Source organism: Stegodyphus dumicola, chromosome 10, assembly GCF_044657685.1.
Source record: "Stegodyphus dumicola isolate Sdum_Otavi_A_Nest chromosome 10, ASM4465768v1".
Lineage (NCBI taxonomy): Eukaryota > Metazoa > Arthropoda > Arachnida > Araneae > Eresidae > Stegodyphus > Stegodyphus dumicola.
In genome coordinates, this window is record NC_140777.1 from 22,225,320 (window position 1) to 22,251,099 (window position 25,780).

General features: G+C 34.5%; 1 protein-coding gene across 6 annotated transcripts in view; it reads right to left on the bottom strand.

Annotated features, from left to right (window-relative positions):
- The window catches only part of LOC146994913 (uncharacterized), a 691,669-nt gene extending 666,659 nt beyond the window's left edge, over window positions 1-25,010 (bottom strand). For all 6 annotated transcript variants that reach the window (XM_085824759.1, XM_085824756.1, XM_085824741.1 and 3 more), the window contains exon 1: window positions 24,853-25,010. In XM_085824759.1, the coding sequence (XP_085680885.1) occupies window positions 24,853-24,872 (20 nt within the window). In that variant the 5' untranslated portion in view covers window positions 24,873-25,010. The remainder of the gene's footprint in view (window positions 1-24,852) is intronic.
- Window positions 25,011-25,780: the final 770 nt, after the last annotated feature.

Below are 25,780 nucleotides of genomic sequence, written 5' to 3' on the forward strand. Positions count from 1 at the left end.
GCTAGTAAACGGAAGTAGGCCGTTTGCAACACATCTCCCAAGGAATCTTTCACTGTTTATTCGGCTTCCCTCTTTCATGTAATTTTATTCAGACTTATGTTCATCCCATCATCTCTAATCTACACAGTTTAATTTTTCAGCGTCAATAAGCAAGGAAGAACAAGCACGGAGTCTAAATCGTGGGAGTGGAGAGTTCAAAATTAAGCAACTTTTATAGCAATTTATTGTCTGCCTTCTTCCTTTTCGCCATCGACACAACAGCTGGTTCACTGGGTTACGTGCTCATTAGCCTTCTTAATCCCCGTAAATGGAACAATAAAAAACTGGAGCTTGGTGCAATGTCCTCCGGGAAAGAACGTTTAGCAATAAAACGTTCAAATTGCTGAATTTTTTACTTCATGAAGCCGGTCTGGTTTACCCATATTTTTGAGAAAAATTTCCTTAGATAAGAATTTCGGAAGTTTCTTATAAGTTCACACATGTAACACTAAAAGGAACTACACTAAAAGGAGAAATGTCGGCACTCACCTTTCCAAAAAGTTCGGATATATGTTACATAAAATTAGTAATCACGGAAAAACATTTTCTCCACACCAAGACATTACAAAACCACCGCTTTACATCTAAGAAGCAATGCAGTTTCATTCAAAAAAGTAAAACAATTAAACTTAGAAACTAAATGTATCCTGAGCAAGAAAGAGACAAACTTTTATACCGTATAGGCGGACGAGAAAACTGGTATGCAATAAGCGGGCAATACTTTCTATATATAGAGTACAAGATTTGTTTATTTAATATTAAAATACAATGCGTCTACGCTGTCTTCAGAAATTCCCTGTGTTGCCATCTACGGCTTTATATTCTTCGACTACAGATATTCACGGACACTTTACTTAAATTACCGTATTGGGTTTGGGGTGAGCATGGATATAATAACTATAAAAATATGCATTCTCAGAAATAAAAGCAATGCAATTGTAGAGCCATATACTAAGGCAAAAGTTTTGTTATTAACTGCAAAGGAAAATTAAATATTTATATTAAAATATCAAACGTGTGGATGTTGATGTAAACAGCGGCATAAAATCTTGTTTATAAAAACCTATAATATTGATAATTTCCTATAAAGGAACACTACTAATATAGTAGTGTCGTTTCGATGACATCGATTTATTGCATCATCATCTAGTTTCTGATAAAGTTCAGTTGAAGTGGAAAAATTAGAACACCATGAAATGAAAAAGAACAATGCCTGGTTTCCTATTTGTGAATTTCGATATGAGAAATGAAAATTAAATGTTAATTTTATCGGAGTCAGAGAAATGTTTAGCATTTTCTTAAATTCTTGACACTTCATTCGATCTTATCAAATCTATTTCAAAAAATTTTAATGAAATAATATAAGTTCCCATACAAAAGTTTTAAAAAAGATCATTAAAGGAAAAATAATTAAAAACATGCATTTTCGACTGGTAAGCAATCTCTTTCTTTCATGATTCGGCTTATTATGAAAAATGAAAACAAATTTAAACTATTTAACAGTACCTTAATAAACGTAAAAATTTAAAATATCGACTTAGTAGCCTAAACGATAAAATGAATTTAACAAATATTAATTCTCCTTTTCTACAAACATTTATAAAATAGCATCTCTGAAGGCTACTAATTTTTCCAAGAGCACTCGATACGTATAATTCTAATGTTGATCTTTGCAAGGCCCCTCTCTAAATGCGCTGTGGCTCTAAAAATATTTATTAAGTATTACGAAACCCATATTAATTTGGATATCAGACTTGCAAGTCAAGAAATACTCTTGTGAAACTGAAAGAGCCCTTTCCTGAAGAAACACTTTCATACCAAAAATCTTTTCGTATATTTCCGAAATTACTTAACTTATTGGTAAAATGTTTGCGAGTCGTTTGACACAAGGGACTGTTTAAATGATTAAATGCATTCTTGCACTGTTTACGAATTCTGCTTGTACAGATTGGATATTATACATACAACAATAGCTAATAACAGTTAATAAAGGAAATTTACCATTTCAAATATAAAAGTCAAAACATTCTCAACCTCGCCTGTAGCCTAATCACCTCCTCCGTAATTACACGTAATTTGGTGTCATCTCTTTTTGCGATTGAATTCTCTACAATAGCTTTTTTTTGTTAATTTTGCAGTTGTTTCGCATATTGTACTTATTACCCCAAAATGGACGTTTATCTTGAACGGGATATCAGTCTCGAAACGACAGTTTGATTCGAAACATTTAAATGCGCTGTATCAGTTTTCAGATTATTCCCACCAAATATTATCGCACTGTATTTTATTTAAAGGAATTCAATAAGAAGAATCTGCGTGGATGTATGTAGGTTTTCCGCACTGTGAAGAAACAACTGTTCCGATAACCATCAGATTTAGAGTAGCGCTGCCCTTCACCCCAGCAAGGCCCCATGGAAAGCCGAATTTGGAATTATTACCTATTTCATATTTTGTAAAACAAATTTTTTATTAACAAACCCAGCGAGCAGTGGCAACACTGTACCGAATAAAACATTTTTATTTCCAGCACGCGAGACCGTTTATCGGATATTCTAAATTTATGCTGCTGTGAAATATATTGTAATTTTGTAGTTGAATCCAATTTTAGGTGGTTTAAGGGGCAAAAAGTATCATATTTAATAAATAAAGTAAACGCACAGAGTGTTAATATTAAGAAGGCAAAATAAGTTTTTAAAGCCATCTTAGTAAGAAAACTGAGCGTTGAGGTGATTAGCTGAAAAACGACTGAATAGAAAAATGAAAAAAAAAAAAAAAAAATAATGCCACCAGTTAAGACTGCATCGCGATTTTTAAACGCATGTTTTTTTATTTTTTTTTTGCAATTTAAAAGTAAGGTATTTCTATTAAAAAAAATTAGCTAAATATTAAGCTAGCCCAAAGGCTGCAGAGAAATTATTAACGCGAAGTTCACTGAATCATATACGAGGAGGACAAGTACTATTGCCAAGAATATACAACAATAACGACAGACTGCTATCGTAGAATTCGAACTGGTAATGTGTCCTTCAGCAAGCCGTACACGTTCTAATCTAAAACCTCCCTTAATACTACCTTTTTCTACCTCATTTAAATACGCACGAACTAAGGTTTACATTTTGACAGGGAAGAGGTAAGAGAGAACTCACAGTAAAGATGCGTAACCATAAAATACCTGGTAAATTAAAATGAATAAATATTTTACAACTTTCATCTATTTTACCGAATCCCATGTCGACAAAGTGACTATATCTAACAGATTATGTTCTATCGTTTACAGATTAGGTCAAAAGTTTTCTTTGATGTAGAAAAAATTAGCTCTTGATTTAATGATTGACTTCAGTTTTTTCTTCTTTCCGAGAATCTGACAATTTCCATTTTCAGACAGCCATTTGGGTTCAGAATTACATTGCCCATGCCACCAGATCTGTAATAAAAGTTTCCCGGAAAATTACGTTTGTTTCAACGATATTATATCTTGCCAATTTATATACATCCAGCTTCATTTATTTCACGCTCTGATATAACTTCCGAGAAGTGAGTATCTAACTGCTACTGTTGATTTCATGAGTAAATACGTTTAGGTCATATTTTGAGCTTGCTTTATTTCATGCTCTAAAGCCAATATACCAAAATATGAAAATGATGGAAGATTTTTCATCACCCAGTCCAATTAAACCAGTTATTACATTTTCTGTAAATGGTTACAAAGAAGTTATCTTTCGATTCTTGTCCTTCATTCGCTCGTTGCTTTCTACATTTCTTTAACTCATACAGATATTAATTTAAAGTGACCGCAACATATATTAAAAAATCGAGCGCATACGTCAATGAATATTTTAACGATACTTTTATATATTAACGTGTAATCTTAAAATATGGGCAGACAATGACCAATGTTTAGAAGAAAAAAATAAATGTAAAAGCCAGCCGTATTTACACGTAAATCATGTAAGAACCTGCCAAAAAGTACTAGCGGTATTTTTTAACAATGATCACTGTCTTTTCCACGCCGTTGTGGAAGGTACGGCGGTTTCAGAGCCAAACATTAAAACAGTTTTCGAGTTTTAGTGAATATTTAGTTGTCATGCAATTACCAAAACCGTTAGGTTTGTTAGTTAAACATTTAAATTTTCTTTCTTTGCAGTCAAAGTGAAATGGGCCAAATGTTATGCATACAGTTTTATTCTCTTATTAAGTTGCTTGCCATTGACATTAGCGGAATGATTGCTGAGGATATGTTTTGGATGCCAAGTTCTTGCTATTGCAAATCGAGCCCTTCAAATACGCCATGGAAACATTTCATTGCAACGGACATCTAAGTGTAAACAAGCCAACCACTGTACTGTTTCGAAAACTCGTTTTACAATTTGTGCTTGCAGGCTCTCAGTAATGTATTGTTGCGTGCGTACGAGTTCGTTATGAAATGAATGCACAAGTCCGATGAAAAATGAACAAAAATTTATTATTATCACAACAAAAATGCTTACATTTTCTCAAATTATCATTCAGTATTACAATATCTCACAGTAGTTATCTTTTAACTACTCAAATGTCCAGTAGAACGTAATTCAAAACAGCTAAAGAACGCTAATCCGCGAATTCGCTACAATCAACAAGAGTAGTTTTCTAAACAACAACAAACTTAGCAACTACTGCGAACTGAGATGTTTTCCTCCTTTTATAAGATTTTAAAATCACGCGCTAGAATTTTCCAGTACTTTCTCGAAATCAAAAAGAGATATTTATTTATTTAATGCACGCGCTCTTGTATTTTCAATTTTCCTGCTTAGCTTTCTTTTAATATTCGTCACGCGCTGCACTGCGCGAGAAATAAAACCATTTAATTTATAATTGAACTAACATTAGCTTTTTAAATACCAAATTCGTAACACTGCCCCCTTCCCAAGGACTGCACGTCCCGGGCAGTACAATCCCTGGACAGGAAGCTAAACTTACAACTGTGGCATACATGCATTAATAAGCATTACATTACAATAATGAACAACATGAACAATAAATGCAATAAATAAAACAAATCAAATGCTATCAAATACAAATCAAATACTAAATGCAAATCAAATACTAAATACAAATCAAATCAAATATACATTTAAAAACAAAAAGGACCATGGTCTTATACTATTTACAATTATTTACATTACGTACTATGGCCATAGTAATGAGCTAACCTGTCGTAATGAACGACTTTAGAGTTCGAAGGTTTTTTAGGTTTAGAGTTCGAAGACTTACGAATCCGAACCACGATGTCATTCAGCCTATTTAGGACTGTGTACGGGCCATCCCAAGGTGACTGTAATTTCGGACAAAGTCCTTTCCGTCGAGTCGGATTCCACAACCACACCTTGTCTCCTTCGTGGAATTGATGTTCAGTAGCTCTTGTGTCGTAGCGGGTCTTAATCTTCTCTGTCGCCAATTTGACTCTCTCTCGTGCAAAGTTGTGCATCACTTCAAACCGGGCCTGGAGATCTTGAATATATTCCTCAGACGATGAAGGAGAATCCGGAGGGCGTCCAAACAATAGATCACAAGGCAGACGAAGGTCACGACCGAAGACCATCTGTGATGGGGAATAGCCGGTAGTCTCGTGAACAGCACTGCGGTAAGCCAGTAAAAAGAGTGGTAATTTCTTGTCCCAGTCCTGCTGGCTTCTGGAAACCACTAATGAGAGGTTATTAAGGATGGTTCGATTGAACCTCTCTACCATGCCGTCCGACTGGGGATGTAATGGCGTCGTTTGGGTTTTGTCAATGCCGAGTAGTTTGCATAGTTCTTTGATTACTACCGAGGTAAAATTCCTTCCCTGATCGGAATGTAACTGAAGAGGCACCCCGAACCTGGAAATCCAGTGCTGTATCATCACCTCAGCTACTGTAACAGCCTCTTGATCAGGAATAGGATACGCTTCAGGCCACTTGGTGAAGTAATCAATGACAACGAGTATGTATTTGTTACCATCAGCAGTTCGTGGCAGAGGTCCCACGTCTTCCCATCATCCGACTCGAATTTCCGGTATAAGACGCCGTTTCGAATGTGAAGTGAATCCCAGAGTGCCCAGTATTGTTTTGTTGTAGGACTACAGATAGAAATGTCCTGCCATGTAGGTTTTCTGTTTGATGACTCTATTAAATCAAGTATGGGTTTAATGTCACGGTCTTCCAGCTGGTCTTTCCTGACTTCATCATCACTCCACGGGTCTCGATCAGCCGATGTTGATGTTGTAATTTGTCTTGCGACCGGAGTCAGCAGCTCGTATTTCGCTTCCACCCTGGAACAATATCGGCAGCTTTCTGGCAAAGGTCTTCTAGACAGGGCGTCGGCGTTCCCGTGTGATGATCCCTTTCGATGACGGATAGTGATGTCATATTCTTGCAGTCTCTGTATCCACCTGGCTATTTGACCCTCAAGATTCTTAAAATTTAAAAGCCAGGCTAATGATGCATGGTCCGTGCGGAGGAGGAATTTTCTGCCGTATAGATAATGATGGAAATGTTCTACAGCTTTGACTATGGCGAGCAACTCTTTCCTGGTGACACAGTAATTCCTCTCCGGTTTAGACCAGCACTTGCTCCAGTACGCTACTACACGTTCTTGGCCGTCTATTTCTTAGGACAAAACCGCACCGACACTGTCATTGCTCGCGTCCGTGTCGAGAATAAATGGTCTGTCGAGCTGAGGATACGTCAGGATTGGAGCAGATGTTAAAGCTTCCTTTAAGTTGTTAAATGCATCCTCGCATTCTTTTGTCCACAAGAACGTTTGCTTGCTCTCTGTCAGCTTGTGAAGGGGTCTTGCGATGGAAGAAAAGTCCTTCACGAATCTCCTATAGTAGGTGCAAAGCCCTAGGAAGCTTCTCAGCTGATGGACATTTTCGGGACGTGCCCTGGATTTAACCGCTGATATCTTTTCAGGATCCGTGCGTACACCTTCTGCAGAGATGACATGTCCCAGATAAGTCACTTCCTTTCGGAACAATTTGCATTTAGCGGGGCTCAGCTTCAGATTGGCTTTTTTCAGTTTCTGAAGCACCTTCCTAAAATTTTCTAAATGTTCTTCAAAACTCTTTCCGACGATGATGATGTCGTCCAGGTATATCAGGCAGGCTTCGTAGGAAAGGCCTTTCAAAACAGTCTCCATAAGACGTTCGAATGTTGCCGGCGCATTACACAGTCCAAACGGCATCGCCTTGAATTGCCAAAGCCCTTGTCCCGTAGTAAATGCCGTCTTTTCTCGGTCATCAGGGTGTATTTCTACCTGCCAATACCCACTCTTTAAATCAAGTGTTGAGAACCACTTGCTTCCAGAAAGAGTGTCCAAAATGTCGTCAATTCTAGGAAGAGGGTAACTGTCTTTCTTCGTAACCTCATTCAACCGGCGATAGTCAACGCAAAATCTTGTTGAGCCGTCTTTCTTTCTGACAAGAACGATGGGAGATGCCCATGGACTTGCTGAAGGCTCGATAACATCGCTTTCTTCCATATCCTTTAAAAGTGTTCGTACCTCTTCCTGTTTAGCAAACGGTAGGCGTCTTGGATGTTGCTTGATCGGGTGATGATCGCCTGTATCGATTCTATGTTGCGTCAAACTAGTTCGACCCACGTCAGAAGACGAGCGGGAGAAAACAACTTGAAGATCTTTAATGACGCGATCGGCAGCATTCTTCTCTTCATCGTTTAATTGCGCATTCTGCAATAACTCCGATGTAATGCTCTCTGAGGACACGGGTTCTGGGATGTTGCTCTTTCTTTCAACGCTGGTTACTGGAGTACATGCTGCAACCACGTCGCCTTTCTTAATAACTCTCGCCTTCTCAGTTACATTGGCAACTCTCACAGGAATAACCATTCTCGATAAGTCGACGAGTGTTGAGGCTACTAGTACTCCTTTCGGGGTATTAGAGTTATTGGGATATTCTATGATGCCGTAGCGAAAATCTCTGTTTTCGGCTATAGATCCAGGGAGTAAAATTTCTGTTCTTGCCGGTATTGTGATATTGTCTTGTGCTATGATTCTGTGGACAGATTTAACTTCTTCATTATTAATTCCAAATAACGTTATGTCCTCAGACGCAGAATGCAATTCATTATTTTTAAAGTCCAAGGAAAAATTATATTTCCTTAAAAAGTCTAATCCGGGTATGCAAGGATCTGTAACGTCTGCTACATATGCTATGTGATGGTAAGCGGCACTTCCAAACCTGATATTAACGTTCACTTTCCCCGCGATATCGATCTTCTCACCGGACACAGTCTGGAGGGTAACGCAGGGCGGCGTCCAGATAAGTTTGCTTCCCAATTGTTGAGCCAAATCTTTTCGGATGATGGTAACGTTGGCTCCTGTATCTATTGTCACATTGCAGGGAACTCCATTAATATGTCCTATTACAAAAAGTCCATTACTGTCGCCTCTCACTGCAGAAATCTGAAGCGCTTTAAACTGGGGCTTTTCATTATCTGGCAACCTCCGCCCCACGAGATGGCCACTAATTAGTTTCCCTGCTGATTGCTAGGAGCGGTCTTAACATCCGTGCCCTGGGGTGTTCTGAAGTTTCGTCGTCTGTGTCCTTCAGCACCGCAGTTCCAGCACTTAACGGTCGGTTTCTTATCACCAATATTCCGTCTCAAGGCGTTGAGTTGTCTAGTTAAATCGTCTAGACGAGCAGTGACTTGATTCTCTGGCTGCTGGACTTGAGCAGCTCTCACGGGGTGGCGGTCTCGACGAGTGGCTTGCTGGGCTGCCTCGAATTTCATGGCGTACACTAAAGCACTTTTCAAATCTTTAACATCCGCCATTCGTAGAGCCTTCTGTATTTCGGGATCCCGGATGCCATTGATAAAGTACTGCAGGGACAGGATTTCCCTCGTTTCTCTCGGGCACTCCGTAAAGGCGGGGTGGGACAGCTTTTCAACATCTGTGGCGAGTTCCTGGAGTGATTCGGTGGGCTTCTGTTGACGGGATTTTAATTGAAGCCTGCTGTAGTCTTTTAAACATTTCTCGCCAAAGCGCAGTTCCAATGCGCCGGATAAAGCTTCGAAGTCAAGTCTTTGGTTTTCTGGAAGCGTCTGCAGGATATCCGCTGCGTCTGCTCTCAGAGAAGCGGCGAGATGGCAGGCCTTAGTTTGGGAATCCCATCCATTCGCATCCTAAACGATAGAAAATTGTGTTTTATACACTTGCCAGGATGTATTCCCATCATATGTGGATATCTTCAGAGATGGACGAGCAGGCATCGGTAAGAATTTAAAACCCTCAGAATTGCTTCTTTCGTTCGCTATGCTCTTCTTTAAAGTGTCAACTTCTTTCGCAACGGCTGAAACCCTATCATCAATTTGTTGCTCGACGGCAGAAACTCGCTCTTCTATATGGTCTTTTACAGAAGGAACTCTTTCTTCTATTTCTTCTTTCACCGAAGAAACTCCTTCTTCAATTTGACCTTTTACGGAAGAAACCTTTTCTTCAATTTGCCCAACTTTATTTTCAACCACATCTATTCTGCCTTCCATAGCATCGAATTTGGTTTCCATTATGCAGGCAATTTCTCTTTTCATTTCGTATTGACTTTTTTCAATCTTTACTTGTACAGCTTTTATTTCGTCTTTAAAAGTTAATTGACCAGCTTGAATGGCCTTTATCTCTTCCTTAACGGATTCTTGTCCCGCTTCAATCCTTTCCTGATTAGATTTCATATCTTCTTTCAACGAGGTAAAGGCTGAGATCAACTGCCTTAATTGCTCTTCCATCGCTCTTGTTATTGGCATTCAAATCCCACTTCTGACACCAAAAATTGTTGCGTGCGTACGAGTTCGTTATGAAATGAATGCACAAGTCCGATGAAAAATGAACAAAAATTTATTATTATCACAACAAAAATGCTTACATTTTCTCAAATTATCATGCAGTATTACAATATCTCACAGTAGTTATCTTTTAACTACTCAAATGTCCAATAGAACGTAATTCAAAACAGCTAAAGAACGCTAATCCGCGAATTCGCTACAATCAACAAGAGCAGTTTTCTAAACAACAACAAACTAAGCAAGCAACTACTACGAACTGAGACGTTTTCCTCCTTTTATAAGATTTTAAAATCACGCGCTAGAATTTTCCAGTACTTTCTCGAAATCAAAAAGAGATATTTATTTATTTAATGCACGCCATCTTGTATTTTCAATTTTCCTGCTTAGCTTTCTTTTAATATTCGTCACGCCCTGCACTGCGCGAGAAATAAAACCATTTAATTTATAATTGAAGTAACATTAGCTTTTTAAATACCAAATTCGTAACAGTATCTTTGCTAACATTTCTACATAGAATTTATTCTATTTTGACATATTTATAGATTTTTGAACTAATAAATTGTCTTCGCCGCAAAAGTTCTCAGTTTAGTTACCAACTTTCTGTCTTTGTGTAGCAATTATTGCCTTAACGTCTTTATTTGGGAGCATATTTTATTTAGTTTTTTATTATTACCTCATATCTATTTTTCATTTCGTATACATGTAAATATGCTACTTCACAAAAATGTAAATATGTTAGTCAGTTTATAAAAAAAAATTATGCTTGAAAATTCGTTGCTATGTATTTTTATGCCGCGATGTTTCGATAAATTTTGGTTATAGTATTAGACGATCGCGTTTAGAATATACATGATTTGCTGAAAGAAAGAAATCAACTATAACTTAAGGCACATTTTTCTTTTTGTCACTTTTCTTTCCTGTATACCTTTTACTTTGAACATCGCTATAATCCCTACATATATCACACTCTACCTGGAACTCTATTACGGAACAGATAAGAGCAAAGAAACATTTATTTCCTCTCAACATTAGTGTAAAACTAAAGTACCAAAGTATAATACTTTGGTCAATTTACTGACTTGAGAAAATGTCAGCATAATCGACCTTGCCTATAACGATCTCACCTTAGTTGAGCAGTCTCGCGACATATTTATATAAATATTCAAAAAGGATGCTTCAATGTCATAAATGCTACCTTCGAACCATATATACCAAAATCATTCCAAAACTTTGACGAATAATTTCATATACTGGTCATGATTTTAATATAATTACATCACTTTACCATCATGATTATAACGTAAATCCTACGATAATCGTAATCCTGCTTTATTTCGCCTACTCACCACAAAAAACTTGAAAATATTTTCCGCTTAGCGGTTTTCTGGCATGGAGATAGGAAAGCCGGTTTCCACAACCTTCGTATTCGTCCTCGAATCTTAGGATTCTAGCTTCGGTGCTCGACAAGTGTTTAGTCTGTCTGTGCCACACAGGCAATTCTGGTGTTTGGTTTGATTTAGTTGATTATAACGAAGCACACTTGCGCTATCTGCCTAGGATGAAGGATGCCTTCGTGGAGAACATTCTAAGGGAATCTGGCTAATATACACGTTACACATAGGAAAAACTCCGAAACCTCCCATGCAGTCAACCTATTCGCCTAGAATCGAAACCAGTTTGAAACTACCAGTGCTCAGCGATTTTACCCCTCCGCCACTGTTGGGCGACAACTGCTGTCGAGCCGAAATTCTTCTAGAGAGCGTGATCTTAGGTCTTGGGAATGTGGGAGAAAGTTGTAGAGTGCGTGGATAAAAATCAACGCGCGAAAATGTTGCAACTAGTCGTGCATCCTTGACACGGAGGAAGAAACAAACCTCCTTCGACAGTTTTTTAAACGATCTGCGGGTGAAAATGAGCAGAGCATGACGAAAAAAGCGAAGACCAGAGACAAAAATTAAGCGCTTCCGTAGGCACTTCACTTTTTCTTTTAATTATGTTTTTATAGAATATGTATTTGTTATTTATAAATAATTGTTTCTTCTTGTTTTTGAATAAGAAAATACATATTTCTTATTCGAAAACACTTAACAAAAACAACTGAGGTCGTGATTTGAGAGCTGGCACAGATTAATGGCATTTCGAATTATTTCAATGGGGAAAATTGCTTTGAGATACGAGCAAGGTTACGAAACGAATTAAACTCGTATGTCGAGGTACCACTGTACGTAATTATATAATAGTTAGCAAGCAGATAGTAATAAATAATTTTTAAAGTCTGATGCTATCAATATATAAATTATGTTGACTAGTATAATTAATTTAGAATTATGCGCCTACATATAATAAGATGATGTATGTTACTACAGATACGTATTAATATATACATATATAAGTCTGTGCATATATATGAAATCATAATTCGATTTAAACCAGTTAACAGTTAGAATTACTGAACAACCATGAAAGATTCCTCAAGAATGAAATATGGTGTAACAATGAACACTTAGTTTAGAAATTAGATTCTATTGTATATTGTTGTAAAAGCCATTGTAAGAGTGAAAATTCTTCATTCTGCCTTAATGCGATTTTTTGCGTTTAATGCGTTGTTTGGAGATTTTATGATCCAGAATTATATTGATGTGATATATTAATACTGCATTTGTAGACATACGTTTTCTGAGAAACAAGTCAAGGCGATTGATTTTTTGTAAAAATTTGGATTTATCCTTATTTTATTGACGTGCACCAGCACTGAATTGAGAATGGCTTGTGCTATGCTTCGATGGATGAAAAAGCGTTTGTAAGTAATGAATATTATGAAAGTTTCAGCATATTTAAATGAGTAGTATTAAAAGTATATATTTACTAATACCATATATTAATACTTTATGGTAAATTTTTCATTATAAATCTCATCATAGTTTCATTTCTCATTCTATTGCATTTCTATAGCGGAACCTAAATTTTTTGGTTTACATATTGTAGATTGCATCAGTTTTGCCGCGCAATTTATTCCTCGGTATGTTACTTGTAGTGTTATTAGAAATTCCATTATTTCTGTCTTTTTCCTGCAATTGGTAGAATCTGATTAGGAAATTTATGTTTTTCTTTCAAGATGTATATGAAATTGGTTATATCAAGTGTTAAATAAACGTTGTTATTCGGGCAATAGCGTTAGCTTTATCCAGATTGATAAATGCATTTCTTATTTCTTAAAATCTCAAGACATAAAGACACACTCGGATAGGACAGGACAGGAACAAGTACAGGGGGCACCACGCCATCGCCATTGACAAAAATGGTATAGCCCCCATGTACTAGCTCTCTGGACACAGGGGACCTGATTACAGTAAACATAGGACATAGCACTAACAACGTTTAGGACATAGCGCAACTTACTGTTACAACATACTTCAACACATAGGACATAGCATTATCATAATATTACAGATTATTTACAATGCAAGAAGTTATGTTCATACGACATAGCATTATCATACTATTACACACTCGGATAGTAGATTCACTCACTTTACGTTTTTTAAGGGTTATATATATATACATTTAGGGCGTGTTCAAAACAACCATTGACGGGTAGTCTTGGCGTAATTCGGATTCATACCAAGATTATCCATTTCTCAAGGCAATAATTTTTGTTATTTTTGCTAAACCGTTTACGAAAATATAATTTTCCGAATGCTGAACTCTTATGCATGAAAAGGCAGATTTTAAGATATTTGTTTTGCAATTTGATGCAAAATTCGTATTTTTAAAACACTGATGTATATGTTCTTATTTTAAAACTCTGCCAGTATATAACATTAAATACCATTCTTGTGTTATCACCATTTATACATGCGGCTTGCTGTACAGCCTGCTGAATACATTTTACTTTCTAGCTATCTACAATTACATCGTGTTGTTTCGGTATGAACAGGGGCGAAGTTTTCATTACTTAGATACATTTAAAGATAATTAATTAAATTTTTCTGATTTTGATATCTATAATAGATAGACAGGATTACTGATAAAAAATTTAAGAAAATAGTAAATGAAGAAGTAAATAGAAAAATTTCGTTCAGGTATTGTGAGATACCAATATAAACTTCATACATTTTACTAGGGGGGTGTTGCCAAAGCAAAATCTTTACTATATATGTCTACCAGTTCTATGTATACAGTGTGTTGCTCAAAGTAAACTTCCTGCATTGTGAAGAGTACTTAATGCGTTCTTGCGAAGCTTGTTTTCTCGTACAAGCTCTGCCTCTTCGAACCGAAATTGTTCGTAATCTGCAGCGTCTTGAGTTGTTTATGCAGGTTCTTGAGCTGTTCTGGTATTTCCTGTCGAATCTTACGGTGACGCGGAGAGTCTTGTATCCTTCGTTTACTTGCAACGTATCTTCATCGCGCAACTTATCTTCATCGCTTCTCTTCATCGCGCATATTCTGTTGACGTTCCTCTTATCTAATGGGCCTCCGTTTCGCTTCGGCTTCCCTTTCCGAAGCACGCAGTGTTTCTTGGTTTTCTGAATGTCTTTTGTGTGTTCTACTAGTTTCTGATACAGTTTTAGCACGCGAAGTTTCTTGAGTTGCTGCTTGTCTGCTGGAACTCCTATTCGTTTCTTCTTCACTTTCTTGAATGTGTAAGCTTTCTTGTCACTATGCTTGCCTGCTGAGTTTCTAGTTGTATCTTCATTCATTTTTGAAGCTCGCAAGTTTTCTTGTACTTGCCTGCTGAGTTTCCCAGTGTTTCTTACTTCATTTTTATGTAGCTCGCTGTAACATTTGTGCTGTGTTCTTGCGTTCAGGCATTTTAGTAAATTAAAAAAAAAATTATGTAACTGTAGTAAAGTAACATTGCATCTAAATTACGTTAAATACCTACAGAAGTTTAAACTTCTACTCAGAAAGGAACTATACAATAAAAGAAATTAAATTTTTATAAATAAAATTAGAATAGCATAAACTGCATAGAAACATTTCATTATGAAGAAAATGTATTCATTCTTTCCAAGCAACCAGCGATTCGTAAATAAATTTTTCTTGCCAACTCAGGAAACAAAGACCTTTGACACTTCAGGTAATACATTAGAGTTTATGATTTAAATTTATTTCAATATAACAAAATTTCAAAATCTCAATAAAGGAATTAACGTAGCGATAGCATATCGTGTCACGTATCCAAAGGTGAAACATAAAAGTTGCCAAAAGCAGCTATTCATTTAAAATACTGATATTAACGAAAGATTTTCGACATACAATGACGTTATATTCAGTTTCCTTTAAAAACATTAAGCTTCATTTAAACAAAAGGAAATTAAATTCAGACATTTTTCCTAGCTTTCAAGCTTTTATTGTATTTTAAAATCTTCTTTTTGTCACAGTTGCGCAAGTTTTTCTCGGCGTCATTAGGAGCCGTAGGTCGAAATCATTTAAGAATCATTCCTGTAAATAATGATCATATGATAAATTGCAATACATATTCGATTGTTTTATTGAGAATTTGAGTACAATTCTTTATACATCAGCTATTATGCCCCTTTATGTAACGACAAAGATTATTTTCAATGATTATCCGATGAGAATAATTCTTTACAATGATTATTCGATGACAATGATTATTTGCAACGAATATTAAAAGCTGATGACTATGATTACTTAAATAGAATATGCATGTCATTCGATGACAGCGATTATTTCCAAAGAATCTTCGAACATGTCACTATTGTATATCGCTATACCCCTGGGTTTGGGGCCGGTTGGGAATTGTACTACGGCCCTGTAATTAAGCGTTTTAAATGACGTCAAAAAGTCACTGATCCAGATATTTTACTAGTAACTGCTGTGTATTGTGATCGAAACCGTTATTTAAATCTTCTGAATAAAATTTGGGATAATTCATTTTACATCAGAGAATAAAGCAATTTGTAACACGAATTTCAACAAAACTACATGCATCGAATAACAAGAATTATATAAACGGAAGTATCAGTACAACAAATCGCTCTTTGCAGCTCCGCTTTAGTCCGACACTTGTTTTTCAGCTATCGTATCTACCCATTTGAAGATACCATGTGAAGAATACTTTTTTTAAGTGTGTAAATTAATTACATGTATGTTATGTATATATATGGAGATATTTTTTGAATTAGGAAAGTACCAACTTCTTTTAACGAAAACAACCGAGACATTATCTCCAGTCCAATTTAATTTTTCATCTAAATCATTTCTTAATTACAAAAGTTAATATTAATTTTCTTTGCAAAGGAGACTAGGTGTTGCTGGAAACAAATGAAATACCAAACATTATTAAATTTATTGAAGTCAACAGCAGAAAACTGTTAAACATTTAATAGATCACTTCAATGAAATGTAGTTGCATTTAAACGTATTAAATTGTTTTCAGCAGATGTAATAATCAGGAACATAGGAAGATCCGAAGAGATATTGTGCGTTTAAATACTTTTTTTGTTTTCGCTAATTTTTTTATACATTTCAGTTAACGTGTAAAGCTGTGTTTTGAACGCATGGCTCGTTAAGTGAAGAAGTCTGTAGAAAGGCAATTTTTAATCCTGTGCGGAAATTGTCCAAATGAATGATCAGTCATCGACTCAGCATACGCAGCCATTAGGTTGAGATCCCAAACATTGATTAATTGCGCTCGACTGGAAATTTCATCAGCATGGTCAACGGAAGCCACCGTTTAAAAAATTTTCTTGTTCTTAAATATATGCTTATTCACTTTTGTAATATGATTAGATACTTATAATCACGAAAGCAAAATGTTAATAATGTTTAAACGGGGACTGGAGTTAAATCATCACGAAGAATAAAATTTCAATTGTAAAAGGAAAATTAAAACATGTAATCATTGTCATTGATCGAAAATTAGTGTACTTTTCAAGGGAATCAAACCAACTCCCGTTCAATGAACAATAATTGATAAAAATATGTAAATACGAAAGTGTTTCGTCTGGTGTCCGCCGACAACATCGCGGCAAAAACATCGCGGAGGAAAACGTCGCGGAGAAAACAACGCAAGGCGAAAACGTCGTGCTACAAAACATCGTGGGAGAACACATCGCAAAGAGAAAAACATCGCAGTTCTAAAACATCGTGGTATAAAATATCGTCGTCGAAAATAAAGCGGTTCAAAAACTTCGCAATTTAAAAACATAGTCGTCGAAAATATCGTGATAAAAAATAAAGTATCTACAAATCATCGCATGACGATAACATCGCAGACATGCTTTTTTCAGACATGCTTTAATAACTGTAAATGCATATTCCCATAATGATTCGTGAGCGCAAGAGGGTAAGAAGGATAATTTTTACTTTCATATTTTTTATTAATACATTTTTGCTGAGAAAATAAAAAGGAAACTTAAGCATAGAAAATTAATGCAACTTATAGCACTTAATAGAATTTTAAATCAACATAGTTAACTAACAAAGACCATAATAAATTATTTTTAATAAAGATTTTACAGGTAATTTTTCATAAAAAGTATAATCTATTAAGTTGCATTTAATTTTCTATGCTTAAGTTTCCTTCTTATTTTTTCAGCAAAAATTTATTAGTTAATAAAAAAATGTGAAAGTAAAAATTATCCTTCCTTACATCACTTGCGCTCACAAATCATTATGGGAATATCCATTTACAGTTATTAAAGCCTGAAAAAAGCATGTCTGCGATGTTATCGTCATGCGATGATTAATAGATACTTTATTTTTTACCACGATATTTTCGACGGCGATATTTTTAAACTGCGAAGTTTTTGAACCGCTTTATTTTCGACGACGATGTTTTGTACCACGATGTTTTAGAACTGCGATGTTTTCTCCCACGATGTTTTCGCCTTGCGTTGTTTTCGTCCGCGATGTTTTCGTCCGCGATGTTTTTGCCGCGATGTTTTCGGCTGTAACCGTTTCGTCTTTACTCGAGTTATAAGTTAAAGCCAAACCGGCAATTCTAATCAGGCCAAATATTTCCGCGAATAGAAGGAATTATGAACCAAAGCTGATATTGAAAGAACTTATTCTTATGAAGCATTTTAGTCAATTCAATTTGGAGTAAAAATCAATTACTGTAGAGAAATCCTATTTAACTCGAGTAATCGTCCTCGACACTTTGATGTTTATGCATTTGAGTACTATATTATTTGTAGAAATTAAACATTGGAAATTGTCATTATGAAATCGAATTCAAAGTAAAGTTGAAATAAACATAGAAGATTATAAAAAAAGATAAATAATGCAAAATTTGTAAAAACAAATCAAAGACAATATAAAAATAATATAAAAAATAATATAGAAAATAATATATAATAAGATCAGTGAATGTACATGAAGATATAAAGGCCAGAAAAGGTATTAAGTAACTGTCTATTAGCTCTTGGACAGTGAAAATGCTTTTTTCCTTTCTTAAATTCTTAATCATTGCGACACGACAATTAGCCAGAAATTAATTAATTTCCATTCACTAGTATTTTCAAAAAAATCTTAACAGATGGTGTCTCTCAGATAAGAACTCCACAAAATACATCCCTCAAGAATTCCAAGTCCCACCCACTACCATAAATTGCTTCAAGTTTTACCGACTGATATTATTCAAAGCCCCTACTGCCGTTAAGAATTTTCGGACACCCTACACTTCTGAGTCAGACACGAAGAGAACACTTTGCCAACTCCCCCACTAGAAAGAATGTAAGTTACTTAATACCTTTTCTGGCCTTTATATCTTCCTGTACAATTATTTTCTATATTATTTTTTATATTATTTTTATATTGTCTTTGATTTGTTTTTACAAATTTTGCATTATTTATCTTTTTTTATAATCTTCTATGTTTATTTCAACTTTACTTTGAATTCGATTTCATAATGACAATTTCCAATGTTTAATTTCTACAAATAATATGGTACTCAAATGCATAAACATGAAAGTGTCGGGGACGATTACTCGAGTTAAATAGGATTTCTCTACAGTAATTGATTTTTACTCCAAATTGAATTGACTAAAATGCTTCATAAGAATAAGTTCTTTGAATATCAGCATTGGTTCATAATTCCTTCTATTCGCGGAAATATTTGGCCTGACTAGAATTGCCGGTTTGCCTTTAACTTATAACTCGAGTAAAGACGAAACACTTTCGTATTTACGTATTTTTATCAATTATTGTTCATTGAACGGGAGTTGGTTTGTTCCCCTTGAAAAGTCAACTAATTTCCGATCAATGACAATGATTACATGTTTTAATTTTTCCTTTTACAATTGAAATTTTATTCTTCATGATGATTTAACTCCAGTCCCCGTTAAAACATTATTAACATTTTGCTTTCAAATTACTTCAAAACATCTTTCAAAATATAACTTACCAGTATGGATGCACGCTTTTAAAATAATTCTACTTTAATTAAACTTAGGAGATAATATAATCAATTAATCAATACTGTTTAGGAAATAAATTATTATATATATATATATATATATATATGCGGGAGAAAGGAAAAATAAGGAATGCCCTCTTCGAGACTCGAGCCTGGATCTTTCGAATACGAGCCAATTGTACTAACCGTTACACCATGAAGGCATTCTAGAAGGAGGGAGAAAATACCTTATTTACTCCCCCTTTTAAAGGCCACTGGGTATTAGGGGACCCAGTCGTCAAATCTTGGTGGAGAAGAATCATCATCCACCACCTTTTTTTTAGTTCAGGCATCATGCAGGAGATATGAAAATTTAGCAATGTGCTTGCCTGGACTCTTAACTTGAACCTCTCGAATACGCGCCGAGTGTGCTAACCATTACACCGCGAAGGCATGCTGGAAGGAGGGAGAAAATACTATCCTGTTATGTATTATTTCAGCCTGTACTGTCAATTCTACTTTCCGCTTCCTCACCCGGATGTAAATAAGTTAGTAAGTAAACATGTTTAGAATGCAAATGAGTGAAGAGTATTTATGGCGAAGCTTTTGCGATTGAAAGGAATTGCGAGAATTGGCTATGTCAACTTTTGCTGTCAGGGTTTAGCCGTTGCATTAAGTGCACCAGTAAGTTAATTTTCTGAAAAGGCCTGTTAGGCTAATCTTGAAATCCTCTATTTATTACCTTGAAAATTTAGGTTTATTGGTTGTGCTGATGCTTTAGCAACTCAATATTTTGTCGATTGAGTTGTTAAAATATCAACACAACAATTAAGTATTGTTGTATGGTTGTGCTGAAACTTTAGCAACTCATTCGTCAATACTGAGTAGCTAAAGTATCAGCACATCTGTACAACAATATTTAAATGTAAGCAGTAAGCATAAATATGCAGAATGAAGTAAGCTTTGTAAACAATTTTATAGCTAACTTAATTTTGATAGCAAACACTCATGTAAACAGATCATGTTTGCAAACACGCCCTAAAAGAACATCATCTACATCATGCCTTTATCTACTGCAATATGCAATGTCCTGAAAGATGATGCCTGTACCATTACAATAAATAATGCCATAAAACATATACATGTACAACTATGTATCGCTATATATATCATGTAATGTAATGCATTTTAATTTAACGCCCGACGGTGCAGAACTTGCGGTGTTGGCTGGAGTCACAATTTCATTGTGACTCGAAGACGCCGGAATGTTGTTGTTTTTCTAGTTTGTGTTTAGAGCTAATGTGTACTTACTTCAGGTAAATATTAGGTGGCTCCTTTACTTCTACGTAACATAACATCACAAGCAGTAGTCTATATGTTAAGCACAAGGTGTACTCTTGAATAAAAGGTTTCAACCTTTAACCTTATTCTATTGTTACTGAACATCAAGTTGATTAGTGAGTTTGGTTTGGTTTAGTGTATGTGAGCACAGCAAAGCCTCGAGAGCTATCTGCCTGAGTAGAGGGATGCCTTCGTGGAAGTCTTTCTAAGAGATACTGGCTCATGTACAAATTACACATGGGGAAAACTACGAAAAGGCCCATGCAGTCAGCCCGTCTGCGGGATTGGAAACTCTGACTGAACTTCCAGTGTTCCACGACTTTACCGCTTGGCGGACTCTTTTGACTAGTGAGAAGTCACCAGCAATCTTACATAAGGTCATTGACAGTTTGCATGCTCCTGTGAAGGATTATAACTTGTTTGTTAGCTCCATTCTTGAAGCTAACATTCAAACATAAAATTCTATGTTTTACTGGGGTTAGTTTCATAAAAAAAATTTCTATTGATTTCAAAAGAGAAAAAAAAATTGAGCATTTTTTGAGATAAGAATAGTTGAGATAAGCAGTATGCATAACAACTTACATATGTTACATTCTAAACGTGAAAAAAAATTTTTTGATTGGTAGAACGTATCTCATCTAAGACTTAATCATTTATTTTGGATTCGCAAAACTTTCTAGACATTGTTCCTTTGAAAATAAATCTGAGAAATATCAGAAAAAATAAATAATTAGTTAGACAAATAAAAATTAATAAATAATGGAGTAAAAGCTGTACATTAAGCAAGCGTCAGTCATCCAATTCTCAAGCTTTTCATGTAGGCACAAGGCTCAACAGCGGCTAAGCGGTAAAAAACATGGAGGTAGGAAGTAAGATGGAGTCACCCTAAACAAGTTTCTCCGTACCCTGCTCTGAAGCACCGGCGATCCCTACGTGGTGACCAAAAAATTGGGTCATTTACCATTGAGTTCTATGGGATTTGACGCGTTCTGGTGTAAATATTTTGTAATTACGTCGCAAATATACATATAAATGTGTATATTTTCTTTTTCTACAACACTTCAGAGTCCTAAGTATGTGAAAACAACATATTTTTAAACAGCATTTCATTCTGAACTGAATTAAATGCTATACTTTTCACGGGACGGTTTAATTTGAATGAAATATTTTCACAAGTTTTCGTTAATTACATTAGGAAAAAAAATTAAGGTAATTCGATTTTATTCGGTTAAGGTACAAAAATTAAGATCAAAGTTTATTGTATTATTAATATTAAAATTATGCATTATTTCTTTTCTATTTATAGAGCTTCTTCCTAAAATTCTTTCTTAAATATGACATGGTTTTTTGGCTTCTTTTAAATCGAAAAATGTAAGTCAATTTATAATTAATGCTCTATTCGGTTCATTTTAAATTAGAGAATTATTAGGAATTAGCGAAAAGGGAATAATTCTTTTAATTATACTTATCAGATTTTTTTTTTTTTTTTACCCTTCATTTCAACAATACATATTCCAAAACTCTTTATTACGTTCTTAAGTGCACATCTCATAGCATTTGCTTTACAATACCTTTTAGCAGATTGCTTTCCAATACGAACAATTCTTGCTTAAATAATTTTATAACGTATTTGTCAACAGGATTTCAATTTATGTTTACAATTCAATATTAAAGTTATTATATATTTAGATAACATTTATAATCATTATAAATTAGATACATTTAATCATTAGATTTCTTCACAGTACTTTCACAGTTGTTTATAAGTGAATAAATTCTTCATTTCAAATACATTTATAAATAATTTAATGAATATTTAAGTATTTTGTCAAAGGCAGATATATGCTTTTTGCAAGCACGTGCATAAATACCCATACATATTTCCTATTTATCATTTCCGGCATGTGCAAATCTTTAATTTCTGTGCATTCACTATATTTTTCGTGTAAAGTAATTTACACTAATTTAGCATACACCCGAAAGTTTTACATAAAAAATATATATGAATATAATTTGAATGAAAATTATAAGTATTATTTTTAATACCCACTCAAAGGTCAGTTTTTCTTCAAAATTCCTCCACGATGGCATCTATCTCTTTAGGCAGATAGCCCTTGCATGCGTTACTCTATTTAATAAAAACTTAATCTGACCTATGTGCCTAATGACAAATATTTTAACATACATAATTTTATATTTACATTTAGCCATCAAGTTTCAAACTTTTCAAATCTTCTAGAAAATAAATTTTGGCAGATCTCTTTTAGCAATTTTCTTAAAATCTATATTTTTGTAGTGCAACAGCTTAGAATTTTATAAAACAAATTCATGATCAAAATCGCTGTTGTTAGTTATCGAAAAATAACCAAGATGCGATTTTTGCGTAAATGTCAGTAAACTATACAAATTGCTATTATCCATCACACTATGAATGTTTCTTTCATGCGAAAGTGTCCCTTTTTCGATTTCTATGGAACTGTCGTGTGTCGAAATACTATCAGAATCTTGTCAAGCGAGCTTCTGAATGTAAACAAAGAACACCCCGTCTGGTGACCCAAGCTTCAAAGCAGTGCTTCACTTCTACCGCGGAATGGCCCCTCCTCCCTTTCCTACCTCCATGCTAAAAAACGCTGAACACTGGTAGCTCGGTCCGGGGTTTAAATTCCGATGGAAAGGCTGACAGCATGGGCACTTTCGTGGTTTCCCCCTTGCGTAACATGTGTACGAGCGAGTTTCCTTTAAAATGTCCTCCACGAAGGCATGCCTTCCCTTGGCTTAGTGTCATTTCGTCCGTTCTCTTTTCATGCCGAGTTTGAAATAGTGTCGTTCGTCTGCTGCCATTCGCACTTATTCTGTCTTTCCCATTTCATTCGATGTTCGAAAAGTCACATTATGATTAAGAAAAGATATTATTCAAACGAACTGACCCTTACTACTTTGACCTAAGTTAGCCTTTGTGTTCTAATATTTATTAAACATTTTCTTTAGATAAATTTATTCTGAGCAGAATAATGAATTTCAGACATGTTCAAGAGGTGTGTGTTTGAATGTAATTCCATTTTTGTCATATAGTGTCTTTTTTTTCAATTTCACATACTTCTAAATAAAAATAGAACGCCTGTTCCTCTGCTTTGACAGAAAATCAAAATGTAGCAAGTGTATAACGAAGATGTACATGTTTTATTAAAAATATAGCGAGCCCTCTATAACGCAACCGTTCATGGTTTTAAAGGATTTTGGTTGTAGATATGGTGATCTTAGAAATGTGATATTCACTGGCAATGTTTGTTTATGTTCACAAAAAATACAGGTTTCTTTCAAAAGGTGACCTCTTAGAAATGTCGTCAATAGATATAATTCACTGTAATTATTTTCTAATGGATAATGGAATTAATTTAATCTAATGTCTAGAAAACAGCTATTTACCGTAGGGAGATTTAAAAGCACTATAACTGTAATTAAGAGCACTGTAATTGTTCCTTCACAATCAGCTGTAATATAAGATTAGCTGGTTTCTGTGTATTTTTCATGTTATGTAACTGATATCCATAAATCTTGAACAAATATACAGCAAATGCAGGAGAAATTATTAAAAAATTACAATTTGAAACATTAATACTATTTTTCTATTACTATATATAATACTATTAATGAATGATGAATTTATATAATATGTATACTTAGAATCTAAAAGCGATGAACTTTGATGACTCTATAAATATATATTTATGTAGTTACAAAATTTTATTAGATGTTATTATATGCATAGTTCTTTATAATCTTCCCAATCTCTAATGAAATGTTACATATTTATTACTACAGTTTGAGATGATTTTACTTAAATTTGTAGATATGCTGACTTCTGAGAGTTGTTCCATCCCCACCCAAAATAAATAAATAAATAAAATAAAAATTAAAAACACTATTCCGAATTGCTGTAGTTTAAAGATTAAGAGGTTACATTTGGAATTCATTTTTTTGACAGGGTGTCAGCTGACAATTTTAATTTATTCTGAAGTCGAAAAGAAACTATTTCTAGAAAATCACCAAATTATAATTGTTACATTCAAAAAAGCTTTCAGTGAGAAATATGTTTAAACTTTGATAATAAGCTCAGTCTAAAGTAAAGAATAAAGTATCTCTTAGCCAAGTTTTCATTGTGCTTAACTGTTTTAATATTCCTAAACTAAAAAGGAACTAAAATGAACTAAAGAAAAAAAAAAAAAATCTGAAATGTTTCAGATTTTAAATTACGTCCAAAGGGGCGTTTTTTAACATTTTGTGTGTTACCTTTCTTTATCAAATATCATGTTCCTCGCACTTAAACCATAAGATCCAGTGCAACAGCAATATCGCAAAATACTCGTAGTTTTAAAACGAGCATATCTTTAGAATTTCCGATACAGAGACTCACGCGCTGGAGATAAAAATGTTTTTTCTGCACAACGTTGCCATTGATCGCTTTGAAATCCTTGAGTTTGTTAATCAAAAATTCGTCAAAGTTTTAAAAAATAGGAAATCGATCATAAAACAAATTTCAAATTTCAAATTTGGTCTTCCACATGCTCATATTCGTTGGAAGATTACGTTATTCAAAATTCGATGACTCTATGTACCATTGTTTTATCACAATACGAGAAATATACATACATTTATGCAGATTTTTCATTATTTAATTTCTTCAAATATAATGCAGGACTCTAACATTTTGTAGCAACAGTTTGAAAAGTAAACCGACGTTTATGAGTCCGACGCAAAATGCCAAAACGAAACTAATAGTCCTTCGGGATTCAAATCCCTTTGGACTAAAAATAAAATTCAAGTGTTTTTAATTAAAAAGTTAATGGTTTTAATAATGAAACATAATTATATTTAATCTCAGTCATATTACCTTAAAAATGGCATGTGAGAAACTCCGCAATGATATTTTTCATTTTCACATACTCATACCAAAGTTAAATAAGTAAATAAATAATAAAATGCAATTTCAGATTTATCATCCAAACGTTATAGCTAATCACTTAATCAGAGAGTATAAAATTTGCTTTCAATGTAATAAATTAAACAAATAAAGAAGTGATAAAATACAAACTAGACATATATTTGAAACATTGAAATTCAGATTTGAGTACTCCATTTATTATAATTAAAATTATAAATACACGATTTAGTAATAAAAAAATAAGCCCCTTTTATCGGCGTGTGCTTATATCTGTGT